Source organism: Fistularia commersonii, chromosome 9, assembly GCF_037954325.1.
Source record: "Fistularia commersonii isolate RoL2024-O1a breed Wild chromosome 9, RoL_Fcom_v1.0, whole genome shotgun sequence".
Lineage (NCBI taxonomy): Eukaryota > Metazoa > Chordata > Actinopteri > Syngnathiformes > Fistulariidae > Fistularia > Fistularia commersonii.
Window position 1 is genome coordinate 13,091,319 of NC_141292.1, and position 13,004 is coordinate 13,104,322.

The 13,004-nt window shown below is 40.6% G+C and overlaps 1 protein-coding gene across 2 annotated transcripts in view; it reads right to left on the bottom strand.

Annotated features, from left to right (window-relative positions):
• Positions 1 to 2,992: 2,992 nt before the first annotated feature.
• The window catches only part of clip1b (CAP-GLY domain containing linker protein 1b), a 33,228-nt gene continuing 23,216 nt past the window's right edge, over positions 2,993 to 13,004 (bottom strand). Inside the window, exons 16-23 of one of the 2 annotated variants that reach the window (XM_086152561.1) lie at positions 12,861 to 12,967; positions 8,765 to 8,810; positions 8,530 to 8,576; positions 5,506 to 5,599; positions 5,255 to 5,420; positions 4,776 to 4,828; positions 4,580 to 4,692; positions 2,993 to 3,596 (exon numbers count right to left, since the gene is read on the bottom strand). In XM_086152561.1, coding sequence (XP_086008687.1) covers positions 3,362 to 3,596; positions 4,580 to 4,692; positions 4,776 to 4,828; positions 5,255 to 5,420; positions 5,506 to 5,599; positions 8,530 to 8,576; positions 8,765 to 8,810; positions 12,861 to 12,967 — 861 coding nt within the window. In that variant the 3' untranslated portion in view covers positions 2,993 to 3,361. The remainder of the gene's footprint in view (positions 3,597 to 4,579; positions 4,693 to 4,775; positions 4,829 to 5,254; positions 5,421 to 5,505; positions 5,600 to 8,529; positions 8,577 to 8,764; positions 8,811 to 12,860; positions 12,968 to 13,004) is intronic. The other variant, XM_086152562.1, reaches the window with a different exon arrangement.

A 13,004-nucleotide genomic window follows, 5' to 3' on the forward strand; every position in this document is an offset into this window, starting at 1 on the left:
ATTAAAAACACGGCTGATGATTCAATATGATCCAAAATTGTGCTTCATGACATGGCAGGTTAAAATTGTTGTTAAGAAGATACAGAAAGTTTCAATATTTTGGGAAATACTATTTGCTGGTTTAACTCGTGAGGTTAGCAAACAGCTAGTTAGCCTAGCCTCGATGGTTCAGTTGTCTCGACAATACACTCATTAACTACTAAAAATACCACGAGTTGCCGACACTGTGAAAACCGGAAACCTGAATAATTTGAACAAAACAGTTTGATATTTTGTGTTTTAAAAATGGCCAGGATTTGTCCCACAGTTGGGGTTTTTGTTGCTACTCCTCAATCTAACAGGTGGACACCAGTAACCTCTCATGAAATACAACTGTTCTCCCTCCTTTATCTTAAATTGGTTTTGACCAAAATGTAGCGGTTAGCCATGGGAACAGGACAAACTCAAATATAAAACGATTTACTATTTGATGAGGTAATTTACCGGGTGCAACCAGGCTGGTTGGTTCCCTTTTCCATACTGCGCTAATAAAGAAGTAAACACAGCTCCCTTTGAATTAAAGGCTGGTGCTAGCTCAAATGCTGAATTGTTCTGTTTCCCTTTATAAGCCAATTAAAATAAGCTAACTTGAGCAGCAGGTATTCCACATTAATATTTTTTTTGTCATGTTACCTGGCATCTCACTAGTTTTTAGGCCAAGACAGGCAACGATTGACCACACTTACTAGCTTTTATGCTCTCTCACGACCTGAAGCCTCTGTAGTTTTCAGAGTAAGCTAATCCAGTGATGCTCCACATTTACTAATGAATGCTAAGCTAACAGACTGGACGTTCTTCAATTTCTAAACTAAGCAAAGCAACCATGACTCCCTCTTCAACAAAATGTCCAACCCATAGCTGACTCTCGATTCACAACATTTCTGTGTTCTCTAACTGACTGGTAAACTAGAGTAACCACCTTTTCTTTTTCTTGAGAAAGATTTTGTGTTCAGCTAATTGGAGATTCACAGTAGTTTCAAGACTGAAGTTGCTGTTGCTCCCAATTTGTGGTAAGCTATCTAGCAAAAAGTTCCCTTGTTCACACACAAAACTATTAGACAAACACAACTCTATTTAGTAAATTATTGAACTACGTGGTATGTTAAAGCCCCTATCATCAAACAAAAGTAGTTTTGAAGTTCTACATATACAATGTTGAAGCAGACAGCCAGATGGAGCTCGCTTTCTTGATGTAATAAAGAAAATGCTGTGTTAAACCATCTGTAGACTTTGTGCCAAGTTTAACTAAGCTAACCAGCTGTAAGCCAATTCCAAAAAAACAGCAAGGTAAAGTGGTTTCAAATGTAATGAATTTTTGAAAGTTATTTCCCAAAATACACAACATTCCTTTTAGAGCAGGACAGTGAGAAACAGGTAAATCTGCACTACCAGCCTGATGATAAAACATTGTTTTTAGACTCACAAAGTTTAGTGTTAAAGCGCAACGTGTTTCTCAAATGCTATATGTTTAAAGTGGACAGTGCAAAGACAAAGTTAGTCGAGCTTCTCTAGTTTCCTCCGGTTCTGCAACATCAGACTGCGTCCATCTCATGAGCCCTGCTACACTTCTGGAAGCATCTACACAATTCAACCGATTGTAGCTTATTTCTCTGTTAAAACATGAACTGGTTAGGGAGAATTGGGACAATAAATAACAATACCTATCTCAATACCGACAGATCCTCCTTCTGGGGGTGTTAGTAGAGGAGATTAACTTGTTAACAAAGAAAACAGAATAGAAATGTTGTAAAAAAAAAAAAAACTTTGGGAAAGTAAAACTCAACAATATGTCTATTTGGGATCGCCTAGAGAGCAAAAGCAAAGTTTTAGCTTCTCTCAGAGTATTTCCAGGCCTTAAAAGGAGCAACATCGACATTAAGAAACCCATATCTGAAAGCAATCACTTAGGAATCGTCAGTCATCGGCAGTGTAAGCAAGCAGTGGAAGTCATTTGAGCTTGGATTTTGGTAGTAAACAGTTTAAATGTAGAGTTTCAACTCAAACTACACATTAAAAAAAGTTACCATCCCCTTGTCTTGTTTTGCTTTCCTGCCCCAACAGCCTCTTTACAGATTTAGCTTAAAAAAAAAAAAAAAAAAATCCTACGCTTCAGATAGTCAGCTGGGACAGAGCAGGCTTTTTCCAGCATGAAGCTTTAAACTGTGATTCTGGACTCCACTGAATCAACGTAGCGCCTGAATGCTAAACACAGCGCATTGCTCCAGAACCAGAAGCAGAATTCATAATGACAGGCGGACATCCTTGGACTCAGGGATGTGCTGCCCCTAACCCTCGATTCAGAGTGTCATAGATGAGGCTTGTTGGGATCGACGAAAAATCGCCGCTGTTACGTGGGATCTAACGATGGTCATACGGCAAACAACTTCAGAACAACGTGGAAAAAATGAATAGTTCAAAATGAAAGGCCAACGAATAGGACGATGACATGAAAACAAGCAAGACCGCGTTTTGCTTTGGTGAAGGTGTAAACAGCAGAATAAAATATATGAATCCATGTTTAGTATCTTACCAAATTACTCCTTGTAGTTATAAAATGCAGCTTTTCTATTTACTTATGCTAAATTCCTTTCAAAATGTAAAGTGTCTTGCTTATATTTGTCTACAAAGACTTCCAAAAACAGATTCCCAGAGTCTGCAGTGAAGGATTTCAGCGGATGTTGAAAACCACGGACGTCAAGCACTTCCACAAATTTTCCTGCCCTTCTCCTGCCTTTCCACTAAGATGGCATTTGTTGTGACCATCCAGCACATTCTATATGAATTCAGGTGTGGAGTGGGGATCTCCCTTTTAATCTGCAACGCTGACATCTACAGCAAAACTCCAAATACGACAATGAGAACTAAACAAGTTACGATAAAAAAATAGAAATGACTTACTCTTCATATGTCTTTGCATGTGGCCTCCTCCGGACCTAATTGTGCGACCCGTAATGCGAACTGTTTTTTTTTTTATTTTCTTGTTGTTGTTTTTTTTTTTTTTCGGGTGGAAACACTGATAAAATGTTGGTGAGCGTTAATCTTGGATACGGCAGTATCGGTCTGGTTGGTTCTTAGCTTTACAGGAACTTGATATAAAAAAAAAAAAAAAAAAAAGAAGTGCAGAACTCCTTCAGTTATAAACATCAATATTGCACCGAAGCAGCATTATTTGGACGAATATTCAGTCAGAAGAGTTTCAATGGTGGCTACCAGTGATATGCATAAATACAGTATAAAAATACATCATGGAAAATCTGCGGGGACTTTAGTGGGTGGGGGGGGTTTAAAACGCGGGGTGGGTGAGCATGGGGTCCCAGATCTCTTAGAAGGTCTGGTCGTCGTTGCAGGACTCGGTGGCGTGACCGAACGCCTCGCAGATGTCGCAGTAGGGACGCTCGGCGGCCGGGTTGCCGTGGTAGGTGGAGTGAGGGACGGAGTCGGGGCTCTGAGCCTGAGTGGGACAGTCCTCTGTGTCGTGCAGGTCGAAGCAGTCGCAGATGTCACAGAAGAGGCGGGGAGTCGCCTTCTTCTCCCGCTTCGACGCTTCCTTGTCAAAGCTGAAGAGAGAGAGAGAGAGAGGAGAGGGTCAGTGGATGGAGGTTAAGGTGAGTGCAAAGAACAACCGCATTCACGAAGACGAAGCACACAAACGTGTGTTTGAGGGGCAGCGTCACTGAAACACGTTCCTATGCGATAATGAATCATTTCTGGTTTGGAAAAATCCCATGAGGACCAGAATGCGGCATCCTAGGAAACCTACCAAACATGAAAATAAATCCCAAAATAAGTCACTAATTCAGTGGTTGGTGTTTTCCACCACGTCCATGACAACCAGTGGGAGAATAGAGAGAAACACTTGGCCATGATGATGAATTATTTCCATTCTGACACTTTCATTAGGAGGTAAAAGTAAAAAAGTACAAAGTATTAAAATAACAATTATTTATTTTTAACGTTTTAAAATTCCGCTTTTCATCTCACTGAGATTTAATCTCATATTTGTATTAATAATGTCAAAATATTTTCTCTCGGAAGTCTCCATTTTCATTGCACTATTTTCATTTTTATCATAATTGCGCTTCAAGCGCCTCCTATTTTCACAATTTTTGCTTCACTTTGATATTTGAATTACATATTTTGAGCTTTTTAACTTAGAATTCTGACCTTCGTTCTCACAAGCGTGACTCTTCCTCGTGTTATCCAGAATATATATATCCAGAATAGCACTTTCAACTTGCAAAATACATATTTTATTGCCTGTTTATATATTGTATAGTTATTTTATTGCCTATCTGTATATTTTATATATAGTGTCTATTTTATACAGTTTTATATTTGTATTGTCCAGGACTACAGATGGAAATTAACTATGAGCTATAATCTGGTACAAACACCTCTGTCTCTGTGCTTAATGTATTTGTACACTGTCCTAATAAACTTCTAAACAAACAAACAAACAAACAAACAATATACTCTCAAATGAGGTAAACATCATCATTTTATCATCACATCAATGTTTGGAAGCTTTTGGGATTCTTACTCGTCCGCCCCGTCGTTGCCGTTGAACTCGGCGAGGGCGAGCTTCTTCAGTTTGATCTTCAGCTCCTCGTTCTTCCTCTGCAGATCCACGATGACGCTATTCAGGAAGTTGATCTGTCGGAGAAATGGCACAACAAGAGTCAGAGAACAACAGCACCGACAAGAGTTGCGTTTCCAGAAACTTCCGTGACTCTCACCTGCCCTTCGGCAAACTCCTTTTCCTCCCTCAGCTGTGCCAGAGCGGCGTCCCCTGCAGGGACAAGAAGGCATCAACAAATTGGGAGTCAAGACCATAAAGTAACTATAACACAAGACACTAGATATTTAAAAAAAATACTACTGAAAATGAAAAGATATTTTTTTCAAGTGTTTTTCTACACGTTAATGAGACTAATGGTTAAATTTAAGTTGTAACTACAACAAGTATATGATCGTCGTTTTTATGGAAACTGAAAAAAATCAGTCTGAATAATATCGATAAAATCAGTAAAGATTAATAACGATCATAAAAAACAACAACAGAAATCTGAGTCTGCAAACAAGCCGGTTGGGGTTCCACTTCCTGGTTCCATCTAATTGGACAAACCTTCTGGGGTCCCTTTACAATCTAAGATGGCAGTGTGTGTCAACTGCAAAACTACAAAAACAGGTGAAATAAACAATGGCAGCGCCTCACCTGAGAGCGGGGCTTCCCGCTCCTCGCCCTCTGACCCCTGTGTTCCCATGAGCCTTTGCTCCAAGTTGTGCACGCGACTCTGCAGCTGGGCCTTGTCCCTCTCCAGCGTCTCCACGGCCGACTGCAGGGTCTTCGCCACGGCATTCTCCCCCCGAAGGACCGCAATCTGCAGCCACGCGAAACAAGACGTAAGTCTTTTTTGATTTTAGGCGGACTCGGACCGCGGACGGCGAAATGCTGGGGTGCGGTACCTCGTTCCGCAGTGACTCCAGCTCCCGATCTTTGTCCGAGATGAAGGCCTCAGTGGAATTCTGAAAGTCCGAGTCCTGATTGGAGATGTTTTCTCTGCAGAGACAGGAAGTGATTCAATGAGGCCTCAGGTTGACCTCGCTACAAACGTGTCTGTCAGTGACGTCGCCCTGGCAACAGTGCAGCCTTTTCCTGACAGTCGATCATTGTTGCTGTAGTTATTGGCGATGTTTATACTGCGGTTTTTATTTTGTTATCACTGCTAATTTTACTGTTGCCCCTGTCACTGCTCTTCTCATTGTTTTTCTTTACGCTATTTTTGTCACTGTTATTCTTGTTGTGTCACTTTGTTGCTGCTGTTATTTTTGCGGGACCTGTTCATTTTATCCTTGCTATTGTCGTGTTGAAAATCTGGTGTTCTAAACTCTACGACGGACACGTTTGAAACTTCAAAAAGACACGAGGTGTTAGGAGAGCTACAAAATCAATAAATCTCACGAACGTCCACTTAAGTGCGTCTTGGCTCTAAAGCCCCGATTTTTGTTCAATTCAAAATGAGGCGAGAGGACTTTGAGTTCGATTTTGGAAACCCACGATTTCTTTAACGCTCCCCGATATTTAATGTCTTTGGACTCACAGGCAGGTCTTATCGTAGCACTGTGAAGTTTTGATGCAGTTTGACCTTTTTCCGAGACCATCCCTCAGTTCACTTTCAGGGTTTTAAAACTCTAAGAAGGGCCTTGTTTTGAACACCCCGATGAGTAGGGCAGGTCACCTGAGAGACGGCTTGCAATGAGGACTCCTCTAGGTCACCTGTGACTTACTGACGTCCCCAAATTCCCGTTGTCATGTGACGGCTGATCTAAGAACCGGTTGTCTCGAAAGAGCTCTTCCTTCGCCAGGTATGGGTCGTACCATGTCTCCCAACCCCTCCCCTGACCATTCCTGGATGGAAGGACACTAAATTTAGAAATGCATATGAATTTAAAAAGATAGGAGTCCTCGGGGGAATTTAACCAACAACTTCATGATGGTAAATCGGACCGAACATCTCCTTCCGTCTTCACCTGAGAACTCCTCCATTATTTCTGCTCTAATTGTGCTTCATCTTCAACCCACCCCCTCTGGCTGTCAGCTCAGCTTCACATCCTATCATCTCCTGCACTTTGATGTGCGGCCTTGCTCCTCCTCGCTTCTCCGTGCGTAATTAAACATTCAGCCGCCGCTGACGGGAAGTGGCGAGACGTGATAATCCTCCGGCCGGCCGGCGCCTGCAGCTACAGCCGTAACTGATCCCCCTCGCTCCCTTCAGACAGGCTTGAAATGCGGCGGGCTCACGAACCCGACGTCACACGTCAGACTCCTGAGTTCAAAGCGACTTCACATCCAACTTTGAGCTTGGGTTTAACAGTCAGTTTGTGTATTTTGACACGTTTGGGTTCATTAAAAAAAAGTTTGGGTCGCTTTATGGGGTGAAATAATTGATTTCTGACTGTTTACAAGCTCCACCTTACACAAAACACTCTTTTAAAAGACACTTCTGTCTAAAAGGCTTTGTCTTGAAATAGGATTGAAAAATCGATCACAAAGCTTATATCGGTCCGTGCATTACAATGACAACAGTGAAACTAAACAGTTTGTAAATGACGTGCTAATCCTATGATTAGTTTGTTAATGGCGTTTCGGTTGATGTGAAGTTGACTTTAAAAATCCGATCCATCGTCACTGAGCATATCTACTGAAAATACTGATTAATGATTTTCATTTTCTTGTGCAAAAATAATTTTTTTACAATAAATTTCCAATAATCTTAGGATTTAATTTGACAAGACTTACTCTCATTATCTATACTACGTATTTAGTGTCCGCGGCACTATGCCACCAGTCATAACTGACTCCAATTCTCAAATTTGTCTGATAGCTTTTTTCAAAAGTATGTCCTTGATTGGTATTCCTATTTTTTGCGGCGGTGGAAAGGGGGAGGTGGGGTGGAAGGTGTCTTCCTGCTTCCTTTTTCTGCAGAAGGAGCGTCAACACAACGCAGACTTGGGGGGAGCCGAGGTAAAAAAACCTGAAAGTCGAGTCGAAACCCAAACTCCCTTTTAGGTGTCGAATCAGAGTGGGAGCACAGCAAACATATTTTTAGCCTCAGATTGACTTGCACTTAGTGAATTCATTCTTTTCCCCGACGTTAATAATGGATTGCCATTGGCAAATCAGAGAACATGTTATTTTTTTAAACGAAAACAAGCTTTGGCAAAGAAAAATCTGTGATAAAAGAGAAAGTGAAGAAAAATTGCTGGGATTTTTTTATGTGATGGGTGATGTATTACTGGTGCCTTTGGAATCTAATCTGGAATTGATCATTCAATGATCCCAAGGATCTAACTGTACTGTTCATTCCTACCTTTATTTTGAAAGGTAATGGTGTCTCTTTAATTATTCATGTAGGTTTTAACATCGAAAAAGAAATCATGTGTTAATCTGGAAAAAGCAAAAAACAAAAAACCTGCCAATTAATGAATAAATTACAAAATGAGAGGGAAGTGTATGAAAGAATTAAAACTGAAACTTTCATGAAATGCCAAGAAAATAGTTGGAAAATCATCAGGAAATGTCCTGAAATCAGCGAAAAAAAAAGTTATTATTTATGAAGTCATGGGATGTGCAAATTTAAAAAAAAAAAAAAAGAATTTAAAAGGCATCGGTTCATAGAGCAGACAAACAGATGTGTAAGAACAAACTGGAAAATCAATAAAAATCAAAAATTGTGTAAAAATTAGCATGAAAATAATAATTGAATGAGAAAATTCACATAAAATATCCTGGATTTGCCAAATATCACAAGAAATGAGATAAATTTAAGTAACCGCTCCCAATATACAAAGCAAAGATTCAAATGTAAACAGTAAACCAAATTCCTATAACAGTACAATAAATGGTGTTCGGGGAGGCCGGGTGAGACCGGTATTAAATCTAAATGTGGGAGGGACGGCGGCAGGGGAGACGCAGCGGATATTTCTCACCTGTTCTTCATGTCCGTCTGCAGACTTCCACTCCGATCCTCGCACCGCTGAGACGAGACAAACACAAAACAGCGATGGGGCTTTAGGGCGGAGGCTTAAACCCGTCTGAGCTCAGAGGTGGGATGTCAAGGCCCCACTGACAAAACCTATCCATCACAGTTGGGGCTTACAGGGACCTCCTGGACGGAGGTTGGGGTTGGAAGGGGGGAAGGAGTGGGTATAGAGCGAGACGTACCTCGTCCAGGTGGTGAGACGTCTGGGAGGACAGTTTCAGCTCCTCTCTGAGGGAGGAGCAGAGAGGATGGATTAGAGAAGCGCGTCCGTCACGTCCGCACGCTGTAATCTGAACATCTGGCGGCAGAGATTGAGACTCCCACTTGCCCGTCACGGATTCCACCGCCGCCGCCAGCGGACATTTCAGGGAACGTTACAGGTTTTGTTTTGTAAATTTTTTTTAACGGAGCTTAGTTTTGGAGTGTTTTGCATGAGGGAGAAGTTTATGTGACTGCAGAGGAAGATCATGGCAAGTGTTCAATTTTATATTTAACCCTTGTCTCAACAGGACTAAAGGCATTGCGTGAGAATTCACCCAAAACCTGCAAAACAGTAAACAGTTACATTTAGCCCCCTCAGAAAAAGAAAATTGCAAAAAATATCATAATATTGTAAGTTTTTACCTTAATTTGAGTTTAATTAAAAATAAAGTGAATAAAAAATTATCAGATAAAGAAATTGCCAAAACATGATAATAAACACAAAAGTGGCACAAAACAGAAAAATGTAAAAAAGTAGGCAAGAAATCAAATTTCTCAAAAATGAGAAGATAAAGAAACTTAAAACATTTTTGAATTCAACCAAAAATAAAGAGACTTAAAACCTGTAAGAATTCAGCAAAGACTGGAATTAAAACAAAGAGTAGCAAAAAATCTTTTTTTTTTTTTTTTTTTTACTAAAATAAATCATCACATCAAATAAAACTTAATAAACGTTTTTTTTTTCTTAAGTCATATAATGTTTAAATTGCTCCTCAGACTGATGTTTTTTGGGACCTGAACAGTTTCACCTCAAGCAGATTTTCTTTTTTGTTTAATTATACAGGGGTTCTGCAGCCTCCGTGGAAAACACGAACTGTCAGAGAGTTCGGGGGAAGGAAAAGAAAAAAAATCCAAACCGCTGCCGTCCAGGAACCTGAAGGAGAGCAAGCTCAACCCACTGGGATCTCCGGGACGTTTCTGGCAGGAGAAAGTGGGTCAGTGTCGAGGATTTGTGTTGAGAGAGACTCGCTGAGACTAATATGGCCAGTCTGAGCTCCCGGCTCCATCTGGGTTGGGGGTGGAGGGGTGAGAGATGTGCTTGCTCAACATTGTGACTTCTTCATCATACATTGAAGGTGATCCGAAGAAGTGACTTTTTTTTCCTCTCCAATTGTACTTTTTTAGCAATGTTTTCATTCCCAGTAAAGACCTTTAAACACTTTCGTTTTGTTTATTGTAGAAGTTATTAACCCATTTTGGAGGGGAAATTATGTGACTATATAAAATGATTTATTGTCTTTTTGTTAATTCGTAAATTATTTTAAGAAGACAGCTTAATGATCTAATTGATATTTTGAAACGTGATATCTTAGAGGAATTACACAAAACTTGGCAGGCAACTATAGAAATTGATCATTTTCGTGATTGCATGAAATAAAGAGAATAAAGTGAAAAAAAATATATATCACACATTTGGGCAATTTAAGGTCTCCTGCATGTTTTTGGACTGTGGGAGGAAACCGAAGAACCTGGAGGAAACCAATACTGACACTGGGAGAACATGCGAACCCCACACGAAAAGGCTCACAAGGAAGAAATGTACAATTTAGGGTTTTTAAAAGTTTTTCTTTTAATGGCGATTTTTAGATTTGGTGGTTTGTTTTTTTTTCATTTTACATCCTAACGTTATGAGTTAAATTTCTTGCAATTTTAAGCATCCAAGGCTATTTTTGGGAGGCTTGTGAGTTCTGTTCTTCTAAATCTTTTTCATTCATTCATTCATTATCGATGCTACTTATTTGGACTCAGTGTTGTGGGGGTGTGAGAGCCTATCCCTGCAGTCATTGGGTGACAGGCATGGTTCACCCTGGACCGATCACAGGGCCACATATGGTTTTGGACTGTGGAAGGAAACCAGAGAACCTGGAGGAAACCCATGAGGAGAACATGGAGACTCCACACAGAGAGACCCTCTGATGGAATCAAAACAGAGACCTTCTTGCTGTAAAACGGAAGCGCTAACCACTGCACCACCACCTCAAATTGAAATTAATTTTCCTTTTTTTAAGTGACATCCGAAGCCTAAAATTCCCGCCGTACGACCAACTGCCTCCATGTGCTCACCACTGTCAAGTTGCATTAATGTTGAATCTTTGTAGTGACAGCGTTTCCGGGCCCCGAGGAGCCATCTCTTTGCAGACTAACAGGACTCCATGTTTACAGCTGTTCTCTCCAGCGCCACAAAGACACATTGATTCCCCACAAGGGAGCTCACACACACACACACACACACACACACACACACACACGTACACACACACACACACACACACACACACACACACACACACAGTGATGTCAGAGTCAGGCGGTTCAAGGCAGAGAGATTACATAACGTCAGCGACAGGCTTTTGGATGCCAGATGGAAGAGACGATAGGAGAAACAAAATATCGAAAAAGTATGGTTTAAATTGAGCCTGAGACAAAAAAAGTTAATCCTTTCATCAATGTTTTATGAAAAAAAAAAAATCACCTTTCTTGAATTTTTTATTCAGCTATTTTAGCTCATCAGGTTTACTTTCACACTTTTTTTTACTATTTGAAGTATCAGAGTCACAGATATATATATATATATATATATATATATATATACTTTTTCCTTTGGGAAAAAGTCACTTTAAGTGAAATACAGGTAATTTATGTAGTCTTTTTTGAAAAATGAATTTATTAGAAATCTATTGAACTTGACTGAGGTGAGTCTCAATACAGGATTCAAATAATAATAATAATAATAATAATAATAATAATAATAATAATAATAACAATAATAATCCATCTATCCATCCATCATCTGTCGCTTATCCTGCACTAATGGTGTTATTATTAATGAGAATAAGAATAATTTATACAATTCCAATAGTCATAAGTGAGGAAATAACATATACTCTGGTGGGAATTACAATCAAAATCAACAAGAGGTTTTTGATATGTTAACTTACAGCTAAATTACTAAAGAGATGAATAAAAGTATTCCCTTGATACAAAATATTTATTGAACATGACTAGCAGGTACAAGACTTCTATTTGTGCTAAAAAAAAAAAAGCTAAAGCGTAAATAAAACAGATATTTACTAAGTGACAATAACCCAAGATGCTGGTATTGTTTTGAGCAGAAAATAAAAAAAATCCAGCTTCTTTCAAAATAAATAGATGAAAAACAACTGAGTGTGTTTTCCACAATGAGGATATTAAAAGGGTTGAAGAAGGGGAAGCAGCTGCAGCAGCAACGGCAGCAGCTGGTCCCACTGCAAGAGGCAATTGCTGCATGGGGGGCTCTGACATCACCGCACAGGGGTCTGATGACTCGGGGGGGGGGCGGCACAATGAAAAGACGGGTAAATGTGGAGACGAGGACGCACAAACACACACACGTTCATGTGCGCGCTCTAAAAATAGAGCTCGACGTGAGGCTGCAGCTCGGAAACACGAAACAACATGGCCACACTCCTGTCCGGATGATGTGATCCCGCCCGTCAATCATCCAGCCCTCTGACAGAGGGGCTTTTAGAAGAGAAATAAACCCAGTGTTCTTCCTCTCAGGTTTCCCTTTCATCCGTCGGCCGGTGAGGGGAGTTATCAGAGGAGGCCAAGCCTCACAGGAGGCGCAAAGCCACCTCCCTCTTTTCACCTCTCAATGGTAACGGCTACATTAAAAACGTTAAAATAATGACAATAAAAGACCTCTTTTCAAAATGTATGAGAAGTTCAAAAAAAGATACTGATATTTTATATTATTGATATTTTTGAAGAGATCATTTCGAGGGTACGTTTACTGATGCTGGGTCAGAAGCCTGGTATTTATGTTATGTGAACATCAACCGAAGCAGCTCTAGGTCCGAAGAAGAAGGTCCCCCATGACCAGGAGTCAGATGCGAGAACAAGAACAGAAAACGCTACTCCTCTGAAAACACCCCTGTTGAAGAAAACCATTTAAAGCTTTTTTGGTTTTAAATACCGTCCAAATCCGAACTAAAGTGGCCCTGTCCCACCCCGACTCTGGCGTCGACCCGCACTCACATCTCCTTGCGGAGGGCTCCGATGCGTTGCGTCTCGGCGCCACCGCGCTCCTTGGCCAGATTCAGCTCCTCCTGGTACTTGGAGTTCTGCTGCTTCAGGGCCTCCAGCTACATGGGGGGGGGGAACACACAGAGGGAGAGAGGA